Here is a 24639-nt window from a genome sequence, read left to right on the forward strand (position 1 = left end):
GCATTAAATTACTTATATCTTTAAAAAGATGTAAAAATTCTAGCCAGATTTTTTTTCTCTCATGATTTTGTCATGAATCAATTGTTAGAATTTATAAGGGGAAGGAAGTGTTTTTTTTTTCTTTTTGCAAAATGTTATAAGATTACCATTCATATGATGAAATTTGCTTTTATGGTAAATTAATTGGCTTTAAAGAATATTATTATGTAACTTAACTAATTACAAAAGATTATATGACATCTCAATGTAAAACCTGTTGAAAATAAATTAATATTATCTGAGTACATGTATACAAGGACATTAAACCCTGAATTTTATAGGTATAAAAAAAGGAGTAATATGGTATAAAATTAACAGTTATTTCAGTCTTTGAATGTCACATTGAATTTGAAGATTGCATGACTTTTTATGCTAAGGACTTATTTGTAAATATTAAATAATTATAGGTTTAAGAGAAAAAAATCCATGTTCCTCAAATCAAATTCATTATAGAAACCCTACATTTAGATTAGTATGAAATGTGATTTAATTTAGAGAAAAAAAAATGAAATTAATTTACCATATATGCATTAATCAACATTGACATTATTCACTTGTATACATAATGTATAAAATGCACCAAATATTATCTGTGTCATGAACATACTGTTAAAAGAGCTTGTGAACATATAAGTACATTCAAGTTTTTATCTTGAACACAAGATGCTTCCTTAAAGAGATACAACATGTATGATAACATGTATGTGCAGAATTTCTTGCATGGATATAATGAATCTTGGTTGTAAGAATGTTAGAAGTAACAGAAGGAGAAATTCTCAGTACATGTAAGCCTTTTACTATTTACACACATGGATGAACTTTTCAAGATGTCCAAAATTGATGCTGTTTGATTTGTTGAATATCAGATAACTTGCACATTTTGTTAATATAGACGTAAATGTAAAATCTGTTCCAGGAGATTACATTACCTTATTATTGGTTTGAAAATCTGCAAGTTTTAATAATTAATACATGAATTTTACAACAATATAGATGTAGGTTTTCAGCATATTCTTTACTTAGCATGGAAGTGCCTGAAAATGATTACATGTACAGTGTAAACTGTCTTATCTGACTTCTGTACAATCTGTTTCACTGTGAACTCTGACCTTCATTTTGATTCCCATTTTACTGTCCATTTATATTTTCACACTGTGTAATCTGATACCCTGTGTACACCCCCCTCCAATGGTATCTCCTTGCAAGTGGGATTAGAGAGAGGCTTTACTGTATTTTGAACTTTTTTTGCAGGCTCTTGTCACATGTAGATGACCCTACCCTGGATGATGGCACCCCCAGGGAATATGTCCTCTATCTGTGTCCTAACGGTAAAATGCAGGACGAACTCAACAAATTCTGGGAGAAGAGCCTCACCCATTGTGGATGGAACGGGGCTCATTCCTACTTCCCTCACATCACCATGTGTCCATTCTTTACAGTGAGCTCAGTCACACTTTACAGGCCAATGATGTAAAGAACAATGTAGAAAAATATTTGTTTAACAGACAGGGTTCTTTTTTGGCAAATTTGGCATTTTGGGATTTAACTATTTTCTTTGGTCTTGAAAAAGACAACTTTGCTGTCTTTGAATGTAAAAGAGAATTTTCTGAATGTAAAAAATGTCTGTGAAGTGATTTGTTGAAATTATTGCTAAGTTCACACAATTAATATATTTTTTTAAAAGAATATGTGTTTGTAGCAAATTAAGACTGAGTCTCAGATAATTTTGTTTTAGGTTGATGACAAAGATGTAGGATTTTTGAGTGAGAGCTTTGTAAAGCTAGAGAACAAACTCAGACGGGCCCCTGATACTCTGAAGCTGGATTTCTTTAGTCAGATGAATTTCATTGGATTATTTGTGAAGGATACTATGTATGAATACTTACAAGAATGTGTCTCAATGTTCAGCAAAGAATTAGCCAAAGGAGGTAATACATTAATGTAGTAAACATGCATGGCTACATTTAATTAAAAAATACAGTCAAACCTGTCATAGGGATCACCTGTATTTTATGACTTCCTGTCACATGGGAATTTTACATTTAAAAGATTTTTTTATTAACTCATATACTTGAATTAGGCATCTTCCTGTCTTACAACATGTGACCGTCCCTCAGTTTCAATCCTTGATTACCGTAATTTACGGAATATAGGTGGATACTTTTTTCCCAGAACCATTGGGATCGCTCAATATACATTTACGTCAATAACCTAAAAATTGGTGACTTTCAGCTCTTCTTTTCATGTGACAATTTTAGAACCTCCATTCATAGATCGCCTAAAACAGGTTTGAATCTGAGTCCAGGACAGTTTATATTTGACGAGTCATTCCATGTACATGAATTTCTGTTTATAACTGAAATACCTCACACACTAGCTCAAACAAGCAGGAACACCACATTATAAAATTAATAAACATTTTTAAGATGATTCAAGTGGTTATATACAGTAAATACGTGTAGTATTTTTGTAAAAGTTCATGTATGCTGAGTTAATAGCTGGTACCATATTACACAGGAAAAACTAATGATAAAAAATAAAACATTTCCAGTTAGAAGGTGGGAAAATGACAAGTTGCACTTTTATGAATTTTTATGTAAATACATGTATGTGAAAAATTGGTACAAAAAATTGCTTTTGCAGTGAGATTTTTTGTATATGTTCTAAACATAAATGAAGATTAAAGGCATAGCATCTTCTCTCAAAGAACACATTATGGCTTGTGAAACTTCCTTTATGCATTCACTCACTTACTCACCCACCCACACACAAACACACTTTTTATATTCCTTTCAACTTGAATGCAGAGTGATAAAAAAAGTGCTTCCTGGAATATGTGCAAAAGAGTGGTAGTACTGTAGACAATTTGTTATAAAAATTGTCTATAATTGGTAAAGACAGATGTTTCCCTTGTTAGTAATCATAGCTTGGTTGAGAGAAATGAATTACTCGGAGTAATCTTTGATGTACTAAAATTAGGTACCCTTAAATTATATAAGATGCTTAAATACTGACTGCTGAAAATTACGTAAACAGACAGAAGAAGTGTTTTCACTTTGAAAAGATACACATTCTCAAGATATACAGTTAGACCTTGTTATCTCAATAGGATGCACATGAAACTGTATATCAACATACCGGTATTAATACTTAATTTAAAATTCATATTTGTATAAATCAAGCAAACCATTTTACCAGACTAACATTATAATTGTATCATTCATAGATTTTATATTTATTTTTGAAGTCATTGAAAGAATTTAAAATAAATTCATTTTCCTTTTAAGGGGTCAAAGTTGAGCCCCACAAGAAACAGCTTCACCTGACCCTGGCCTACCAGTACCCACCAGAACAGCATGACAAGCTCCTGAAGTATGCCAAAGAAATAGATCTGGGGGTGGACGTTAGATGGGACCTCCGTCTGTATTCCAGGGATCCCAGGGCAGGCAGAAGTGAGGTATTTATATAATCTAAATGATGCAATTTTCAAACTCTTAGGAGGTCAGTATTGGATCTTGTGCTCAAGGTTCAAGGTAAACTTACCAAGAATGAAGGTCAATGTCATGTTGTTTTTTTTTTTATAGAGAGCACCAGGTCATTATAAACATAATTGTTTTTATCAGAAAAGTTTATCATTGCTTTGAAAATACAGGGGATGAAAACCACTTCACTTTAAGCACAAATTTATCTTAAGCAGGTTCTCTGTAACACAGTGGAAACAATGTAGTTTAGTTATCTGTATTTAAAGAAGTCTACAGGTTCTCCTTATAAGCAGGGTTTTTTAACCTCTGTCTCTACCATTTTGAATTTTCTATTAGAAAATTCATTTAAATGATGTTTCCAGATCCGTCGAGTGGTGAAGGCGTACACACCACAAGTTGGGGATGAGCTGGAACTCATTGATGGAGATTTCATTTTCCTGGACCCAAAAGAACTGACTAAAACCAAGGATGGCTGGTATCCTGGGATTTCATGGCTGACCGGGATTCTGGGAATGTTCCCGGGAGTCTACACACAAAAAACAGCCGAGACATGGACCTGGATGCTTCATAGGTCAGTATTGGGAACATCATGGGAGACATAATGTGCTCAGAAACTGTCTTGTACTAAGGTCTACATAGAAAAAGGAAAAAATTTGAATTCTGATATTGTTTAAATAAATTTCATGGACATGTAGAATATTGTGTATACTATCCCTAGATCTCTACCACTGCATGTAAGACCCAAGTCAGTAGCTGTGACCAATGGAATCATTGTAGAGGAAGATTATGATGCAATCTGGCACGATGATAAGGATTATGCCAAGGTAAAATACAGCCAATCTCACCTCTCTTTTCTTTTTTTTAGTTAAAAGACAAAAAAATCTTGATAATGCAACATAATTTAGGTAGCGAGTTTGTGAATTTAGGTCAACAAAAACTTCATTAAGGAGAAAAAGCAGCGCATGCCTTCAGTGGAGAAGAGGGAACAGAGAAGATTGATTATATGTCGCCATGGCGAGAGGACGGACTTTGCCATGGGTAAAGGGTGGTACGACATGTGCTTTGATGATGATGGTAAGATGTTCTTCATAAGTATTTTCCTTTGTTGCATTCTTTTCTTCTTTATTTAAAGTTTTTTAAAAATGTTTTTTTTTCCCAATACCACATTGGATTCAAAAGTGCAAAGTTTTGGTCTTGGTCATACTTTATATACTGTAAATCACTTTTTATTCACGAGAACTTTATTTTCGCGTAATTACGCGAGGTCGTGTGCTCGCAAAAATTTAATTCTTGCGTATAAACTATAAAAGTATTTCTTAAGATTATATAGAGCAATAACCACAATTCGCGAAAATTTTGTCTCGCTAATCAAGAGTCAATGACTATCTCGCGAAAATAAGGTGTCGCTAAAAATTTAGTGATCTACATTATATTATCATGTAATATAAGCACTTTACTACAAGAGCAAAGTAATTAAAAATATTAAGGTTTTTAGTAGCTCACCTGAGCCGAAGGCTCAAGTGAGCTTTTCTGATCACATTTTGTCCGTCGTCCGTCCGTTTAGCTGTCCGCCTGTAAACTGTTCACTTTTCGACTTCTTCTCAAGAACCACTCGGCCAATTTTGACCAAACTTGGTACAAAGCATCCTTGGGTGAAGGGGAATTTAAATTGTTAAAACAAAGGGCCAAGTTCCCTCACAAGGGGAGATAATCAAGAAAAGACAAAAATAGGGTGGGGTCATTAAAAAATCTTCTTCTCAAAAACCACTGGGCCAGAAAAGCTGAAACTTATGTGGAAGCATCCTGGGGTAGTGTAGATTCTAAATTGTAAAAATCATGACCCCCGGGTGAAGGGCGGGGCCACAATGGGGAATCAAAGTTTTAAATAGAAATATATAGGAAAAATCTTTGAAAATCTTCTTCTCAAGAACCACTGGGTCAGAAAAGCTGAAACTTATGTGGAAGCATCCTGGGGTAGTGTAGATTCTAAATTGTAAAAATCATGACCCCCGGGGGAAGGGCGGGGCCACAATGGAGAATCAAAGTTTTACATAGAAATATATAGGAAAAATTTTTGAAAATCTTCTTCTCAAGAACCACTGGGCCAGAAAAGCTGAAACTTATGTGGAAGCATCCTGGGGTAGTGTAGATACTAAATTGTTCAAATCATGACCCCCAGGGGTTGGGCGGGGCCACAATGGAGAATCAAATTTTTACATAGAAATATATAGGAAAAATCTTTGAAAATCTTCTTCTCAAGAACCACTGGGTCAGAAAAGCTGAAACTTATGTGGAAGCATCCTGGGGTAGTGTAGATTCTAAATTGTAAAAATCATGACCCCAGGGGGAAGGGCGGGGCCACAATGGGGAATCAAAGTTTTACATAGAAATATATAGGAAAAATCTTTGAAAATCTTCTTCTCAAGAACCACTGGGCCAGAAAAGCTGAAACTTATGTGGAAGCATCCTGGGGTAGTGTAGATTCTAAATTGTAAAAATCATGACCCCCAGGGGAAGGGCAGGACCACAATGGGGAATCAAAGTTTTACATAGAAATATATAGGAAAAATCTTTGAAAATCTTCTTCTCAAGAACCACTGGGCCAGAAAAGCTGAAACTTATGTGCACATGGAAGGATCGTGGGGTAGTGTAGATTTCAAAATGTCTAAATTATGATTAGTGGGATAGGGTGGGGATGCATTATGTATTACAAGGGAGAAATCTGGTAAAGAACAGAATGGTCAAAGCTTCTCAGGTGAGCGATGTGGCCCATGGGCCTCTTGTCTTACCATACAATAAATTATATGTACAAATTGCATAGGGAATCAAACATTAAAAAAATCATGTATAAAATCTAATTCTGCAGGTAGATATTCCAGAATTAACTTGAATTTGCCAAAGAAGATGTTAACAAGGTCTAATAACCTGGAATACATAAATGACCCACCTCTGACAGAAGTAGGAAAGTTACAAGCACAGCTAACAGGTAAATTTAAATCAGCTTAAAAGCTGGGCAAAGTACAGTTTCTCTAATAACTGCTATATGTTTCATCACTCCAACACAGAGAGTCTTTTTTAGGTTCCCAAACATGGTAGAGGACTCTTCTTGAGCATTTGGTTGGTTACCATGATAAGTAAAGTAATTTGATAGGTTTCCATATTTCTTAATGTACGCAACAAGCATTCTGAGAGTATTACATAGGCGATACATGTACCCTACTGGGTTCCCCTTTTCTCCTTAGAATACAAGCTCATTTAGAATATTAATTTAGTGCATCATGATTCTGATAGCAGTCCCAACTATAAAAAATGAATTAAAGTACTGAAAGTACTGAATCGAGGTGACGTCTTCCAGTAAAATGTGAAATTCACCCCCAAGTAACTGGCATATACAAAAATTTTAATCTAGGAGAAACCCCAATGAAAATCACTGGAAAGAAAAAAGTGAGCAGCATGACAATGTATTTTGTAACTTATTTGAATGATGTATAAAAACTGAACTATAAGTACCCGTCACCATAAGAGGAAAATACCTCGCATTTCTCTTTAAATTAGATTTTTGATTTGTTTCTTGTTACACAGTAGATGCAGATCTGTAGCTCTCCGAAAAAAAATCACAGACCGGAGAGGTACAGTGCCATCCATTGAAAAAACTATTTATTTATTGCGCTCAAAGAAGTGCGCTGTTTTTCGATTTATTTCTCCATGTTTTTAAACTGTCTGACATTTCAAAATATTACTAACCATGTGTTCCTAACATATTCTTTCACTGTTTCCCCAACAAAAAGTTCCTTATAATTGTTTTTAATGGCCCTACTGGTTCTGAAATTGAGATCATCAAAATTTTCGTCTATTTACACTGCCATTTTGGTTTGCACGATAAATTCAGTCCAACGCACTTTGAGCTGATGTCAACTAAAAGAGTACTTCATAGAGGAGTAAGGATTTTTTAAAAGTGTTTCTTTTTTTGGAAGAACTATAAGTCTAAAACTAAGCACAACTTTTTGTGCGCAATAAATATACATTTTTTTTCAGTGGATGGCACTGTAGCTCTCCGGTCTGTCAAAATATTTTTTTCGAAGAGCTACAGATTTGCAGCTAGTTACACAGTAATAAGGATGAACATTATATTTAATGTTAGCAACAAAAAAGTGCAGACACTGGGCTTATATAAAACACTAAATAGAATGAGTATCCTGCCAGTATCATTTTGTCCAATGTATCGTAACTCTGTCACCAGGGTCCTCTACAATATGCCATCTTATTAAAGAATTCCCCCTAGTTAAACTTTTCCTGAACTTTGTACGTGTCATATATTTTTGAAATTGCAGCATGCAGGCTCTGGGGCCATAAAACTTAGATGAGCTCACTCTTGATCTCAGTCTCACTTTTCTACAAATACATGTACTATTAATTCGTTATAGGTAAAAGTGAAATTAGATCAAAAGTGCCCCGGAGCAATGAGACAACATTTATCATTGATGCAGCTAGCATTTAATACAATCAAAAACCCTCTATTTAGTTTTTTTTTGCCAAGAGCAGGCCCAGTTTGATATTTTAAAGAAAGGTATAAATTCTGCATTTTAAAATTTGACTTCCAAAATAGAAGATTAGGGGACTAGAGATTTTACTTTAGTGATTGAATTCGCCCATCAAATCAAAATCTATATTATTAGCTTTAAGATTTAAATTATTACTATCAAATTAAAATACATAGCGTAAGGTATAGTTAAAAAATATATTATTTCAAATTTTTCAGTTACAAGGCATATAAATGTCTACAGCTTGAAAACAAATTATTCGCTATTATCAATCTAAAGTTTTTACATCCTCTTCAAAGTTCATTTTCAAATTCCTTATAATTACTTTCTTTTTTGTGAATTCTTAAAATTATGAATATTAGAAACCACATATTAATTACTTTATTGCGAGTATAAATTATTATGTAAACTAGATTAAAATCTCTGAAATTTACATATTAACAAAAAAATGATCTACCTTCGGTATGACATCGATAGATGTTTAGCTGTGTTAACGTTGCGTCTTATTGTGTATAACTTGTAACAATGTAATTTTTCATATGCGGAATCCTAAATTGTAGAGGAGTTCAGACCGAGTATTCGATGAAGTGGTCATTAGCATGCAGCGAAATAGGTACAAGTGCCCCGCTGTTATTCACCTTTTTCAACAGTGATAGCACCAAACAGATTTATAAGATCGGGACGATATTTTTACGTTCTAAATAGATTTTTTTTAATGAATTACAAAAACAGAAGGGTAGAAATAACTTCACTTTTGTAATAATTTACGGTGAATTTTGGAGCTCAGTAGGGACTATTGCGCCTCAGACGCCTCTATGTTAACCCCAAATTTATTTAATTGCATGTTTCAATTCAAGCAGAACGCTTCCTTCTGTTTTGTTTCAGTGTATACTGTTATAATAATAATGATTGTATTTATATAGCGCTTTTCTAGCATAAATGCTACTCAAAGCGCTTTACAATGCAATGTTCTGTTCTCTCCCTTGCCTGCGATCGACGTTCAATACACATACATGTAGGTCACGATCCCTGCTGCAGCCAGTTGTTTACATTTTACCCTCGCTAAAATAGTTCAGAGTATAGGGATACTTCATATCTTATTCCCACTCAGGAACTTGTATTTAGTATTTGTAAATCCATAAAAACACTTCTTACTGCTTGGAAATTAAATTGAATACATTGTAGATCTTGTTTTGTGACAGAATTTCTGATTTTAATACATGTATAATCGGAGAACTATATTTCTTAGAGAACTGATAAAAATTAATGTTTTTTAAAATATTTCCAATCAATCTTGCAAATGCTATTGTTTACATATTAGCAACCTATCTCTAATTTGATCCTTGCCTTCTAAGGTATCATATTTTTAACAACAAGATTACTGATCTGTCCCAAAGAGTGAAGATCAATAAGAAAATGCAAATAGTAGTGATCACAGGGGTCCGCCATTAAGCTATAGAGCAGCTATCGAGGCTGACTTACATCACCTCGAAAAATCAGTGACGTGGAACAAAATGTAAACTTGATCTGTAATTCAGCAAGATACACTCACATACCAAAAAATCAGCTTGATATTTGCAGGGGTTTAGAAAAAAGGTGTGGAAAGCCAAGTGGGACAGAGGGACAAATGGACAGACAAACAGACAGTCTCAGAGGAAACTTATAATTCCCTCTGGTTTCACCAGTAAGGGGACTAATAATGTACACAAACTTGGAAAAAATTAGGTTTTTGCAATGGGAAAAAAGCTTTCATTGGAAAGATAAAACTTGTTGAGTTTGTTCATCATATCAAGAAAAACTCACAATATTCAGGTTATTTTCAATTAATCAAGGACAATTGCATCTTGTGTAAGCATTTTGTAAACATTTACTTCACAGGCATCAAAAGCAAATTGAAAGGGGGGGGGGGCTATAAACCAACAAAAAAGGGGGTAAACTCCATTTTTCAATGCCTAAATACATGTAATGCCTATCTTTGCCAAAAAAGAGTGGAAGGAGGACTAACACATTGTATTCAGTTTGTCTGCTATGCAAGGTGCTTTTATTAGACTGACACCCAAAAATAAAAATTCAATGCTTAAATAAATGTTTTTGCTGGGGCATTGCATGTAACATCATTTAGAAATGTGGAGCATACAAGGTTTGCCTATTTTGTAGCTGCAGATCTGTAGCGTTATGGTTTTATATATTTAGTATTTGACCATAACACTACAGATCCAGTAAAACAAAAAAGGTGCAAATTAGGGCGCAATATTTTTTGCGCACTTTTGGGGAGAATTTCTCCACTTTCCAACATCGGTCAATTAACTACCTTTCACTCCTTAATTCTAGGCACATTATTTAACTAATCTGTGTATTTTATCCATCTCCCAACCCTCTATAGTCGTCTCTACAAATGATAAACTTGCTTGATTAAAATTATTTGTTAGATTGCTGAAAATTCTCTTCAGGCGAGTTCAAACTAGAGAGTAATTATTAAATATAAACATACATGCCAACTTTTGAAAATTCCCATGGGGGATTTAGCGCGTGGCGACAATTTTCAAAGCTTTAAATTCACGACATTTTGTCGTGAAATTAAATGATTATGAAATGATCTTTTTTAAATTTAGAATATTGATATCACATATCAATACAACTTAAAAAAAAATAATGTTTTTCTTTCCAGAATTGCCAATCAGAAATATTTTTGCTAAAATAGGTGCCTCTCTCACTAAAGAAGGGGTATTTAGTTACATATGTAAACAACATTTTTGAGGCGCATCGTTTTCGATGCAGCCTCATTGCGATCACCTGGCAATTCTTTCTTATCTAAACTGCGGCGGCAAAGGACTCAACAATATTGATTCTTAACACGTTATTAAAAATAGTGCTAATGTACATTGACAAGTTGGCGATATCCATTGTTAATTTTAAACAGCCAATAACATAAAATCTCACACATACATGTTGTTTTTACTTTGAATCAACAGAGATTACAAAAAAATGAGAAAATAAACAATTAAAACAAAGAGAGAAAACAAACGTGCCCTTAGACTGGTACCCTGACATTGGTTAACGGGCGCAAGCGCCCTAAAAAACCTAGAGGCAGCGACTGGAATCAAGGGCAGAGAACCAGTGCTAACGTGCCCTGTGCGGAGTAAGATCTATTAGACTGGTACCCTGACATTGGTTAACGGGCGCAAGCGCCCTAAAAAACCAACGACAGGTAACCACTGCCATTTTATCGCGTCACAGGAAACAGCACTGATGATAAAAATCTGTATTTAGACTAGCGTAAATCCAGAAGTGCTGAAGTAAATAAACCCTTCTCTCTGCACTCTAAACTGCTGTTAACAAAGAAAGTAGACGGATTTTAAGCATATATAAAACCATAAAGAAGTGTTGCTCCAAAAACCATCAAATGTAAAGCGATATCACAGGTCCCATATGCATATCCTACCAAAATAATTCAAATCAAGATCTATTGCATGATTAATTTATCTACATATTTACCATGATATGATAATTAAATCATCGATTTAGTTATAACACTTGTTCTTTATCATTATTTATGTTCTAAAGTTTACGGGGAATGCTATAACTCGTCTCTCTAACTCCATGTGTTATGGTATGCACCAGGGAGGATTACAATCTAATTAATTCTAATTGATCCGCTCCAGTTTGATCGCTTTGTGTAGCGATCAAATTGGAGCGGATCAAAGATCTAATTTTAATTAGATTGGGAGGATTACAATGTTTAACACTACGGAACATTTGAAAGTTCATTGTGACAATATATTGTAAGTTAATGATATACTCAATTAATAAAGTCCTTACTATGTTGTTTGAATAATTTCATCGTATTCAATTGCTCTATTCATCAAGAAAGACATGCTACGTTTTGTTTTCTCTGTTATTTAAATCGCTGGATCCACCTAACAGTACTATGCGCGAAGCAAGCAGTGAGTTTTTCCACTGTCATGGCGGCGGAGGTTACCTGTCCTTGTAATTCCTAGCGGCAGCGACTGGAATCAAGGGCAGAGAACCAGTGCTTGTAATTCCTAGCGGCAGCGACTGGAATCAAGGGCAGAGAACCAGTGCTATAAGATCTATTTGCATAACAACAGCTCGTACTATAAATTACTCGGTTTTGTATCGGTTCATAAACCGTATACCACGCCCGATTGTTTATTTTAGTCCCGTATAATTTATATAACAGGGTTTCGATAGAAGAACTACGGCGCCGCTGGAGGGCCAGGTAAAAAAATATTTTTATTTGTTCGGACAAATTAGATATTCGTTCGGACAATTAGATATTCGTTCGGACAATTAGATGTTCGTTCGGACGAATTAGTTATTTGTTCGGACGAATTAGAAATTCGTTCGGACAAATTAGAAATTCGTTCGGACGAATTAGAAATTTGTTCGGACAAATAAGTTATTTGTTCGGACAAATTAGAAATTCGTTCGGACGAATTAGAAATTTGTTCGGACAAATAAGTTATTTGTTCGGACAAATTAGATATTTGTTCGGACAAATTAGAAATTCGTTCGGACGAATTAGTTATTTGTTCGGACGAATTAGATATTCGTTCGGACGAATTAGAAATTTGTTCAGACAAATAAGTTATTTGTTCGGACAAATTATTTAAATTTAGATATTCGTTTGGACAAATTAGAAATTCGTTCGGACGAATTAGTTATTTGTTCGGACGAATTATTTAAATTTAGATATTCGTTTGGACAAATTAGAAATTCATTCGGACGAATTATAAATTTGTTCGGACGAATTAGTTATTTGTTCGGACAAATAAGAGAAAATGTGTACAACTGTCAGGACACCGCGATTAATATGCGATTTGCACCAAGATGTTTCATTTTATTTTGATTCTTTGCAAAATAACTTTAATGAACAACATTATCAATAAATATTTTGAAGAAAAGTCGTTTTAATGTTCATCTCTTTCTTATATTTTTTATGTACATATTCACTACCCTGCATTTATTAATCATGACATGTGAATGATTTTTTAAATACATTTCTGATACATATGTCGCCGATTTGTGGCTGCAGTATTTCCAATTCGGCGTAAAACATTCAATCAATCAATCTGGTACATATGCGGTGTATAAAATGAAAGAGGGTCCTCATTGAGTTTTTGATTAAATATTTCTGTTTGTGAATTAAGAACACTTCACAAAAATGAACCTGTTCGTATTGATCTCAGGTTGTTCCTATGACTCGCAAGCCGGTGAATTAAGATGTCAACCGGTCGATATGGTATATTTTCTAGTCCATTGATTTACAGAGCATAGTTATAGCCCCATCCCCTTATTGGAGAGGTACATGTAGTAGAACAAACTATTTAATTTCACTTTCAGCATTTCTTAATGTTGTTTATAGGCTTTTACAGTTGAATACCAGTTGGAAGATTTGATAGGCCAATGACTCACTAGAAAGGGGAATTATGAAACAAACCCCTTTTATGGGGAAATAAATCATGAATGAATGAATCTCAAAATATTTTCAAGTAACAACCCCCCTCCTCTATTTAAAAAACGATCGATTGTCTTAATCATTGAGAAGCTTAACTTGCATTAAATTATGATGTGTTTTTTAATTTTACTGCACTTTCTAGGAACTTACATATATTCATCTTTTTTTTTTTATCCTTTTCCCGGAAAGGGGCGTGTGTTTAATTTGGTCAATATTATACTTGCATGATTTAATTCATGCACTTTTCTGATATTTAAATATAAAATAAAATTTATATAGATACTTAATAATAGTTTTTAACGATCTTAGAAAGAATCCATTGGAGATGGACTTATGAGATTCCCTCTTTTTGTTCCTTTATCACAAAATACTTAAATGTGGGAACAGCGGTATAGAAGCCAAACTACAAATGTTCTAGCTAGTAAGCCCCACCTTAAAAAAATTAAGACCCATCGAATGAGAGGCTTCATATTTTGAGTCCGAAGTTTATTTGATATAATGCAATAGAGCCACGTAGCAGCGTTTTTGAAAGTGGGGGGGGGGGAGTCTGAGAAAAAAATACTTATTTGAAAAGTTGACAAGCAAAAAAAAAAGGGACACAGGAAAAGTTGCCCAAAGTTGACAGTCCTATTTCGTGGGGGGGGGGGGGGGGGGCTTAATTTTTCAATGCCAATTTTTACCAATTGCCGAATAAATCCTTAAGGAGTGGATCTCATCTTTTCAAAGAAGCGGTATCTGACCACTGGCAACCCAGTGTTACCAATTTAACACCACCAGCAAAAGTTGGTCTGGTAGAACCAGATGATGTTTATTTATGACAAATCTTACGAGTGTGTCAGGGATGGGAGTGAAAAGATGTTTGATAAGAAGTAACTGACCCTTTGAATTTACTAGTGGGCTCTCAGATAATATACTTTCTTAAAACATTGCTGTGACGTCATGCCTTTGTTCTTGCAGTCTAAAAATTTACCTGTAGCCGTCCGATAATAATAATTACCAGTCTGATAATATATTATCAGACGGCAATGATAACAAAATCGGACGGTATTTAAAAACATAAAAGAAGAGTGGAATAAGTTAAATATTTCCACCTACCCCCGACCACCCCCACCCCCTCCCCTCCAAAAAAAGAAAAAAAATTAGGGAAAGCAATCGCAAGGAAATTAAGTTGCTACAAACTAGAAAATCCATGAAAAAATCGAGTTTAAACCATCTTCAAAATTGATAATTCCCATCTTTTAAGTGTTTTTGATACAGCACTTTGTATAATCGAATTTAAATCCATTTTTGAGAAAGAATCGGCAAAATATCTTTTATAAAGATTATTTCCAAGTGGCTGCACTTGTAAAAGCTGAGAATTTCCATTCTGTAAACTAAAACTCCAGGATGAAAATTCGCATGTTTCCATGGTGACGGTGGTAATTTAACCCCAAAAAACATTTATGCACAAAATAAATAAAAATGTTCCAAAATAAAAAGGAAATCCTTCCCCAACGGACCCCCGTCCTGCTTATCTAAACGACTGCCATTGAATGAATGAAATGAAACAACAGTTCACCCATTCTTTATTTGTCTCTTTTCTTTTGTCCACTTATTAGACGGGAAAAAAACAATTGATGCCTGAACTCCCATTGTGTTAATATCGGACTCCTACAGGTAATTTTTGGACATTTAAATGGCAATGTTTTAAGTAAGATATATGCCTCATACTATTCTATATGTAAAATTATCAGACAGTTTTCGGCCCTAACGGGCCTCAAACAGTCTGATAATTTTACATATAGAACAGTATTCGGCATATATCCATTACAGAATGACAGACTTTAGGCCTATAATACATGTATATACCGGTATAGAACCATTATTTCCGAATATTTACAATCAACATACCCGACTTTAATTGCACTTGTCTAATTGCAACGTGTGTATGTCATGGTCCAAAGAGCTATTCATGTATTAAAAAGGGATGAATCCTCCTGGCAAATTGTATATCTCTCTTTACAAGATAATTTGTGCAAACATCAAATTCGTCCAAACAAATATCTTATCCGTCCGAACAAATAACTAATTTGTCCGAACATATTTCTAATTCGTCCGAACGAATATTTTATTCATCCGAACAAATAAATAATTCGTCTGAACAAATATCTAATTCGTCCGAACAAATAACTTATTTGTCCGAACAAATTTCTAATTCGTCCAAACGAATTTCTAATTTGTCCGAACGAATATCTAATTCGTCCGAACAAATAACTAATCCGAACGAATTTCTAATTTGTCCGAACGAATATCTAATTCGTCCGAACAAATAACTAATTCGTCCGAACAAATTTCTAATTTGTCCGAACAAATATCTAATTTGTCCGAACAAATAACTTATTTGTCCGAACAAATTTCTAATTTGTCTGAACGAATATCTAATTCGTCCGAACGAATTTCTAATTTGTCCGAACAAATAGCTCATTTGTCCGAACAAATTTCTAATTCATCCGCACGAATATCTAATTCGTCCGAACAAATAACTAATTCGTCCGAACGAATTTCTAATTTGTCTGAACGAATATTTAATTCGTCCGAACGAATATCTAATTCGTCCGAACGAATATAATACCTAATTCGTCCGAACGAATTTCTAATTTGTCCGAACAAATAAAAATATTTTTTTTACCTGGCCCTCCAGCAGCGCCGTAAAGAACAACTCCTGTGGCTTAGGTTCTCATATATAATTTATTAAAGATGTTGAATGCATTGTATAACAAGCAAAAGCCCTGAAAATATCAATAACAGATTATAAGTACAGTAAAACTCGGTTATAACGAAGTCCTAGGGACCTGTGAATTTAATTCGCTATATCCGTAATTCGTTATATCTGTATAACGAATTTGTAAAACCATATATAGCGAATTCGCAATATGCAGGTTTTCCTTCAGGTATTACTACCAAATATGTTAGGGAAGCAAATATGACAAAACATACCTTCGATAACTAAGGTTTTATTGTGAATTGAATTATATATACAATTCCATGAACAAAAATAAGTCAGTTCATTTTATCAAATCAGATCTTTGAAAGTTCGTTATAAAAGATGTAAATTTCATTATATTTAACTTCAACGGGACCCAAAATCAGTTCGCTATATCCGTAAATTCGTTATATCAGAGTTCGTTATAACCGTAAAATATTACAAGGATTTGTTAAGAATTTTGCCGGGGACCCAGAAAAACTTCGCTATATCCGTGAATTCGCTATATCCGTGTTCGTACTAAAGGAGTTTTACTGTATTTAGAAAACAAATATATTGCATTTATAATACATGAATATAGATACGATTTACTTTATAATAATAGATCATAAAAATATTACATGTTATACCATGTTATACTGAGTACTCAATGAATACATGTAAAAAGAAAAGTAAGAGTTATGCCCCTTACATCGACGTATTGAAAATAAGAAAATGAATCGAACAGAACTATTACAGTAGAATGAATAGTTCACAAATCTATTTACAATAATATATACACACACAATTAATAGAAAATAATAGTAGGTATACCTGATTGTGGATCAGGGCTCAAAACAATGGGCCACCCGATAAATAATGGGTCTTGATATACTTTCCTATTAAACAATAATTACACTCTATATACACTACTGCATTACTGATGTTTTATTCACACTCAAAGACTTTATACTTTAAGCTTCAGTAAATAATAATAAAGTTGAACGCAGTGTGTATATCTTCGTAAATTTACATTAAAAATCAAAGACGATGAATTATCGGTAAGTATAGAATTAGAATAAGTAAGAGAAAGTAGAAGTCAACTTACAGTCTCTGTCCTGAGGACTCGTCTCAAAATTATCAATATGTACTGATGTAAATATGTATGTCAGTATGGTGACCAAAATATAGATCTAACTCTCTCAATAGTCAAACAAAGAGATCGGCGGGAAAACGTCCCGAGCCAATCGCAAGCTTGGTTATTACAACTGACCAATAATATTAAATACCCTCAGGATAAGTAAAGACTTCTAGAACATAAGTAAAATTAAAAACCAAGTATATTTTATTGCGGTGCGCGCAAAACTCCATGAATATCGGAACGTTGCACGATTCTAAAAATAAAATACACCTGAATATTAAGTGGCTGAAATAATTAAATAATATTCACATAATAAAATAAATAAAATATCACTCTATCACATTTACATGAACATTTCATGTATATAACATTTGTTATATATGTCACAGTTGATATTTAATTAGATACCTTGTGAATAATTCATATTTGATTAGCGCGCATTGCTAATCAAACGTAGCGCTGTTTGTGTGAATGAGTGCCATGTGTGAATGTTTTGTTTGTCACGTGAGGTTTCTATTTTTAGCTTCCCAACCGACCAGGTATACGAGTACGACCAGTGGACCAATGACAGACCTCTATCTGATAATTAATATGCATGTATACTAACTTCGTGCACTATATAAGCGCTTATCCCGCCAAATAAGATATCCATTAGCTTTTACCTTCACGGTTTATAAGGTCTAACCATTTATGAAGTCATCGAGTTATACGATGTCTTGATTACTATTATAATAACATTCATTATTTTATGATTATACTGGATACCTGGTAAGATTAAATTCTAATGATGTAAATACTTATATCAATTTTGATAATACATAAAATATCTTAATGACAGCGACGTGAATTTGCATGTTGTGTAATTTGTAACATTGTTTAGCGTGCTGTATTTGTCTCTTGATAATGTGCAGGCACGTAGCGGGGGGGGGGGGGCGCAGTGGCCAACTTTTTTCCCCCCTGGCCCCCCCGGATACTACGTGCCTGATGTGTGTGTTGTGAGAGTGTTTTCTATGTTTCTAGGTTTCTTTTCTGTTATCCATAATAAAACATCATTACTCGAATCCATCGTTTTCTCTGAAACAATTGACCCTGTGACATATATTGTGCCATTTATATTGTGAAAAAGTTTTTTAAAAAAGTTAAAAACAAAGTAATGATATTTTAAAAAGTGCACATAATGAAAGCAACTGAAATAATTCAGATATGAAATTATATAAATATATTCAATAATCATTACTAGTAATTTCTATATTGACATTCATTATTTCATCTTCCTAATAGTAAAAGAATAAAAATAAAAAAAGAATTAGAATAAATTAAAATCAATTATGATTTAATTTAAATATCAATGAATTATAACCGATATATATCAGACTATCTTTTAAGAAAAAAATGTTTTTCCTCTCCTGCACATGATCGATTGGCTTAAACTCAGAGCCATGGCTCAATTTTTTTAACCTCAAAGAAACGTGAGTTATTTTTTAAATTCTTATTCCTGGATTCTTTCATTCCCTTAACACTGATGTTGAATTTCTCTAAGAAAAAAAAAAGTTTTATACCCTCAATGCGATGCGCCTCTCAGGCCGTCAGGCCTTTGATTTTTTTTTCTACCAGGACACATAATTTAGTGAAAAATTGAAAATTGTACAACTTTTAAATCATTTTTTTCAAAGGCTAACATATGAGGTTTTGATACTGTAAATTCCTGTTTCTGGAAACATTTTTGAGATTTTTTATTCATATTTCAATTAATTAGAAATTCTAATAAGATATTAAATTTACAGAAATTTATACCACCTATCCAAAAGAGAATTATTTTTTTACAGTCATGAAATTTGTCAGGCTTGATGGTGCCATGTGGGTATTTCCTTAAGTCATGCACATACCTAACATATTACTTTGGGGAGAAGGGAGGGAAAAGAAATTCTAATCGACATTAAACTTGATTGTTTCATTTTAATTATACCCCCCGCAAACGAAGTTTGGGGGGGTACATAGGAATCACCTTGTCCGTCTGTCCGTCTGTCTGTCTGTCTAGCTGTCTGTCCGTCCGTCTGTCCGTCCGTCCGTCTGTCCGTCTGTCTGTGCAATCGTGTCCGGTCCATATCTTTCTTACAGAGGGACATTAGAATCTACTACTCCACACTATGATTGCTCATGACCTAAGGGTGTGTCATGACCTTGACCCAAGGTCATTCGGGGAAGTTCAAGGTCACTGGAAGAAAAATTTCATAATTCGTGTCCGGTCCATATCTTTCTTATGGATAAACTTGGTAGGTTCTCATTTCACACAAAGATTGCCCATGACCCAAGGGTGTGTCATGACCTTGACCCAAGGTCATTTGAGAAAGTTCAAGGTCACTGGAAGAAAATTTTCATAAATCATGTTTAATACATATCTTTTATAGATAAACTTGGTAGGTTCTCATTTTACACAAAGATTGCCCATAACCCAAGGATGTGTCATGACCTTGACCCAAGGTCATTTGGGAAAGTTCAAGGTCACTGGAAGAAAATTATTTATATTCCCTGTCCAGTCCATATTTTTCTTATAGATAAACTTGGTAGGTTCTCATTTTACACAAAGATTGCCCATGACTCAAGGGTGTGTCATGACCTTAACCCAAGGTCATTTGGGAAAGTTCAAGGTCACTGGAAGAAAATTATTTATATTCCCTGTCCGGGCCATATTTTTCTTATGGATAAACTTGGTAGGTTCTCATTTCACACCAAAATTTCCCATGACCCAAGGGTGTGTCATGACCTTGACCCAAGGTCATATAGGGAAGTTCAAGGTCACTGGAAGAAAAATTTAATAATTTGTGTCCGGTCCATATCTTTCTTATGGAAAAACTTGGTAGGTTCTCATTTCACACAAAGATTGCCCATGACCCAAGGGTGTGTCATGACCTTGACCCAAGGTCATTTGGAGAAGTTCAAGGTCACTGGTAGAAAAATTTCAGAATTCGTGTCCGGTCCATATCTTTCTTATGCATAAACTTGGTAGGTTCTCATTTCACACAAAGATTGCCCATGACCCAAGGGTGTGTCATGACCTTGACCCAAGGTCATTTGGGGAAGTTCAAGGTGACTGGTAGAAAAATTTCATAATTCGTGTCTGGTCCATATCTTTCTTATGGATAAACTTGGTAGGTTCTCATTTCACTGAAAGATTGCCCATGACCCAAGGGTGTGTCATGACCTTGACCCAAGGTCATTTGGGGAAGTTCAAGGTCACTGGAATAAGAATTTCATAATTTGTTTTTGATACATATCTTTATTATGGAAAAACTGACTTCTGAAAAACCCAGCGGGGGGTATTTTGTCCCGTTTGGACAGTTCTAGTTTTTTTCATAATATTTTAACTGGCAAACTTTACAATATTTTTCATTATAGGTAGATAAAATCGGCAGCTATGCTTAGTAGTTTTCTACTTTCGTTTTCAAAAAACGATCTCTTTGGATTCCGATTTTATGGTTTGATTTGCAATTTATTGTCTTTAATTTATGTTTTTAATAAAATGACTAACAATTATCTTGTTAATCTATGTGTTTCATCTTGCATACCCATTAAACTGACAAGATAATCCCCTAATTCGTAATTGCCCCAAGCTATAAGCTACTTGTACCTGGACAAACTGCGTGCGTTCAAGCTTGAAGTGATTTCCTGTGGCAAATTTTAACACCTGGTTAAATAAACAATGAAACTTATTTGTGTACATTGAATAAACAAGTCTGACATTGTTATCCCGATTGTCAAAATTCAGCGGTATTGAAACTTTTAAAATCGGAAATTTTGGTGATTTTTTCTTCAAAGCGGGAAATTAGGGCAATTTTTCTCTCCCGATCGGGAAAGCGGGATGAAAGGGTAAAATCGGGAGGATCCGGATCCCGCCTAAATCGGGAAAGTTGGCATGTATGTATAAACAAAAAAATGCATAGTTGTTCTTCATATAATATAGGAATTAATGCAGCTGTTGCAGAAAAAATACAAAAAAAAACATAAATGGTATATACTGTAGAAGTATTTTTTTCCGCTTGGTATTATTATACGCTATGTACGCGGTCCCAAATTTTCCAAAATTAATATAAATGTAAGGCATATAGTGAAAGTCTAAGAAATCCGCGTAATTTTCTACCCACGGATTAAACAGAAATTGAGATTCCACGGAAGTATGACCCCGTGGAAAAAAGTACATCTACAGTATAAGCAAGTTTAATAAGCAAGTTTTTCTGCAATATCTGTGTCATATCCCATACTGACAAAGACAAATAGTCATATATAGTAGTTTTAAATACTTTAATGAATATTGTTTTATTGATATAGTTCTGTGTTTTTGGGTGAAAATAAGACTGCGTAAGAAATCTAACTCGGTATATACTAATTGATGAAAGAATTTAAAGATAGGTAAAACAGATCACCAACACTTATGAGGATGCAGCAGTGCATCTTCTGCAGTTTTAACCTCAAGGTATTGGTTTCCAGTTTTTCTGAAATTGATTGATGAAAGAAGTAATTTTCACAAGTATTTCTCTGCAAATCTGGGTTCAGTTTCCTTCCATATATTTAATTTTCTTGACTTGTTTACTCATTTCTAGAGCAACATACAGATTATCATTTGTGTCTATACACAATCCCCTGGGACTATTTTGTCCACATTTTATGTAACAGAGGAACTGGCCATATTGATCTATAATGTGGACACAGTGATTTTCTTGATCAGCTATAAGGATGTGACTCTGACTGTCTGTGGTGATTCCCACTGGATAAAAAAGTTGGCTGTTTTGAGCATGTTTTCCTGTGAACCTAAATCTCAGTCTCCCATTCAGATTAAATACTACTACTGCTTTATAGTCAGCCACACAGATATCCAGGTTCTTGTTCTCACTGATACATTTAGGAGAAGAGAAATAGAGAGGTTTGCCTTCTTCTTTAGGCTGAATGGTTCGTTTTTCTGTGGAACCAGAGTAACGGACAATCTTTGATTCTTGGTGCCGGATATCATCATTGTTCATGACAACTAGGAGATCTCCAGTTAAGGTACTACAGATATTGCAGGGTTTCTCTTTCTGTAATGTGATCAAAGTCTCAATCATTCCATTCTTTAATACAATGTACACAGTTTTGTATAAAGGATCAATAAAAACAAGATTGCCTTGTTTTGTTATTGCTATATCTGTGGGGATGCTCCCTGACTTGGTTGTGATTGACTTGAGTAGAGATCCCTGATGAACACTGAAGAGTTTCATGGTGCTGGTATCTCCTCTTGTCCAGATTTCATCATCACTCAGACTGACCACATGATATAGGTATTTCATGTACTCAGTGTTTATGGTAGTCAGGATCTCTGGTTCATCAAGAAGCTGCTTCACTGGAAGGGAGGATCCAGCTTCTGATGATTTCTGTATTTTTTTGATTCTGTAACCATGTCTTTCTGAGGTAGTTTTACTTGGCAATAAAGTTCCAAACAGGTTACACAGTTCTTCCCCTTGAATTGTGCCTGGAGTGAATTCAGGAAATGACAGGACAATTTTTTGTGGAAGTTTTCTGTATTCATCTACATTAAAGTTAATGCTAAACAGTTCTGAAATGTCCTGTGAGTCTATCAAATCATCAATTACTTTAATTTCTTTCTTTATTTCGGAAATCTTCTCATTGATTTCTTCAAGACGTTTCTGTAGAGTTTTTAACTGTTTGTTTTTCATCTCGTCAACTTCAGCTGTTAGTTTCATGACAACTCTGTCAATTTCCTGATGCCATTTCTCTCCATGTTCTGTTATGAATTTTGAGAGACCTCCATATCCATTTTCTAAATGCTCTATCAATTTTTCTACATCAGTTGCCATTTCTTGGTATTTTGGATATATTACATCATTTAATTCATTTTGCTCTTTAATTATGTTTGCTTTTCTTTCATCCTTAACTTTCAAAATTTTCAAAATTTGATGACCAGAATGTTGATCAGATGTAATGCAAGTGTTGCAGACAGGCTTGTCACAATCTTGACAGTATATTTCACAGCGTCCTTTGTCATGAGACATACACAGAGGATAAATTGGAATTGATTTTAGAAATATAAATTTTATGATCTCATGTATTTTCTTGGATTCATCGGATGCCATGTGTTCACCAATACAAGCATTGCACACTTTGACATGACATGTATTACAGTGGACTTGCACCATTTGAATATTACACAGGTCACATTTTATCAACTCCTGGGCCTGAATATGGGGGTCATCCTGGGCATGGGCAGGTGGGTCCATTACCAGACTTTTTGGCTTTGAAATAATAAAAAAGCTTTAATTAACTTTAAAATTAACTATAACAAAGAAATACATCTGCGGTAAATTTTTAGTTATTCTCAACAAAGTTTGGGGAGCTTATTAAAAGTCCTATGTTGACGAAACTTGCATAGATGATACATCTAAGGATACACACTACCAGGCTTGCTTCGGATGCTGGATCTGACCTACATTTTCTGGAAGAGAAAACAGGTTAAAGATTTTGGAGCAGCTTCATTCTAAGGTAACAAATCCTATGTTGAACAAACTTGTGATGTATGAATACATCTAAGGATACACATTTATGGACTTGCTTTGGATGCTGACACACATTTTCTGGAAAATGGACCAGGTTAAAGGTTTGGTAGCTGGTCTATTATCAAGGAACTATTTTTAGAAAAGCCTGCCTGAACCAAACTTGCATGGATGATGCATCAAGGGATGAACACTCACAAAGTGGCATCAGATGCTGGATTTGAATTACATTTCTTGATGAATTACTATAATTAAAGTTCCTGGATACTGTAAATGTATTATATTTGGCGTGTACGATATTTGGCGGAAATTGAGTTTTTAACAAGTTAGCGTAGATTGGATTTAGCACAAATCTTAATGTTCCTATTAATGTATATATGTTCAAGAGATTTAGCGTGTACTTGAATTAGCGGGAGTTTCACTCCGCCAAAGGTGCTAAAAAGAATACACAGCCAAATGTAATACGTTTACAGTAAGTCTAATCCCAAGTAATTGCAAGCCCTATCAGAGCCAATTTAATAATAGCATATTCACAGGACTTGTATAAGTAAGTGAATGTAGGTAAACAAGATGTGTTTGTGAAACACTGATGCCCCCATATGGCAACATAGCGAAGGTTAAGCTTTCTCAAATGCAGATCAAATACGTTGGTACCTAAAGTAAGGCCTTTCACAAGAAATACAAATGTGAAATATA

At 34.3% G+C, this 24639-nt stretch overlaps 1 protein-coding gene across 1 annotated transcript in view; it reads left to right on the plus strand.

Moving 5' to 3' along the window:
- The first annotated feature begins 738 nt into the window (after positions 1-738).
- LOC134244939 (ecdysteroid-phosphate phosphatase-like) overlaps positions 739-24639 on the plus strand; it is a 33831-nt gene continuing 9930 nt past the window's right edge. Inside the window, exons 1-8 of the mRNA XM_062727198.1 lie at positions 739-824; positions 1291-1477; positions 1775-1967; positions 3327-3496; positions 3884-4092; positions 4240-4345; positions 4448-4595; positions 6388-6507. Coding sequence (XP_062583182.1) covers positions 742-824; positions 1291-1477; positions 1775-1967; positions 3327-3496; positions 3884-4092; positions 4240-4345; positions 4448-4595; positions 6388-6507 — 1216 coding nt within the window. The 5' untranslated portion in view covers positions 739-741. The remainder of the gene's footprint in view (positions 825-1290; positions 1478-1774; positions 1968-3326; positions 3497-3883; positions 4093-4239; positions 4346-4447; positions 4596-6387; positions 6508-24639) is intronic.

Source organism: Saccostrea cucullata, unplaced genomic scaffold, assembly GCF_032062105.1.
Source record: "Saccostrea cucullata isolate Sc308-1 unplaced genomic scaffold, CSIRO_AGI_Scuc_v1 ctg2400, whole genome shotgun sequence".
NCBI lineage: Eukaryota > Metazoa > Mollusca > Bivalvia > Ostreida > Ostreidae > Saccostrea > Saccostrea cuccullata.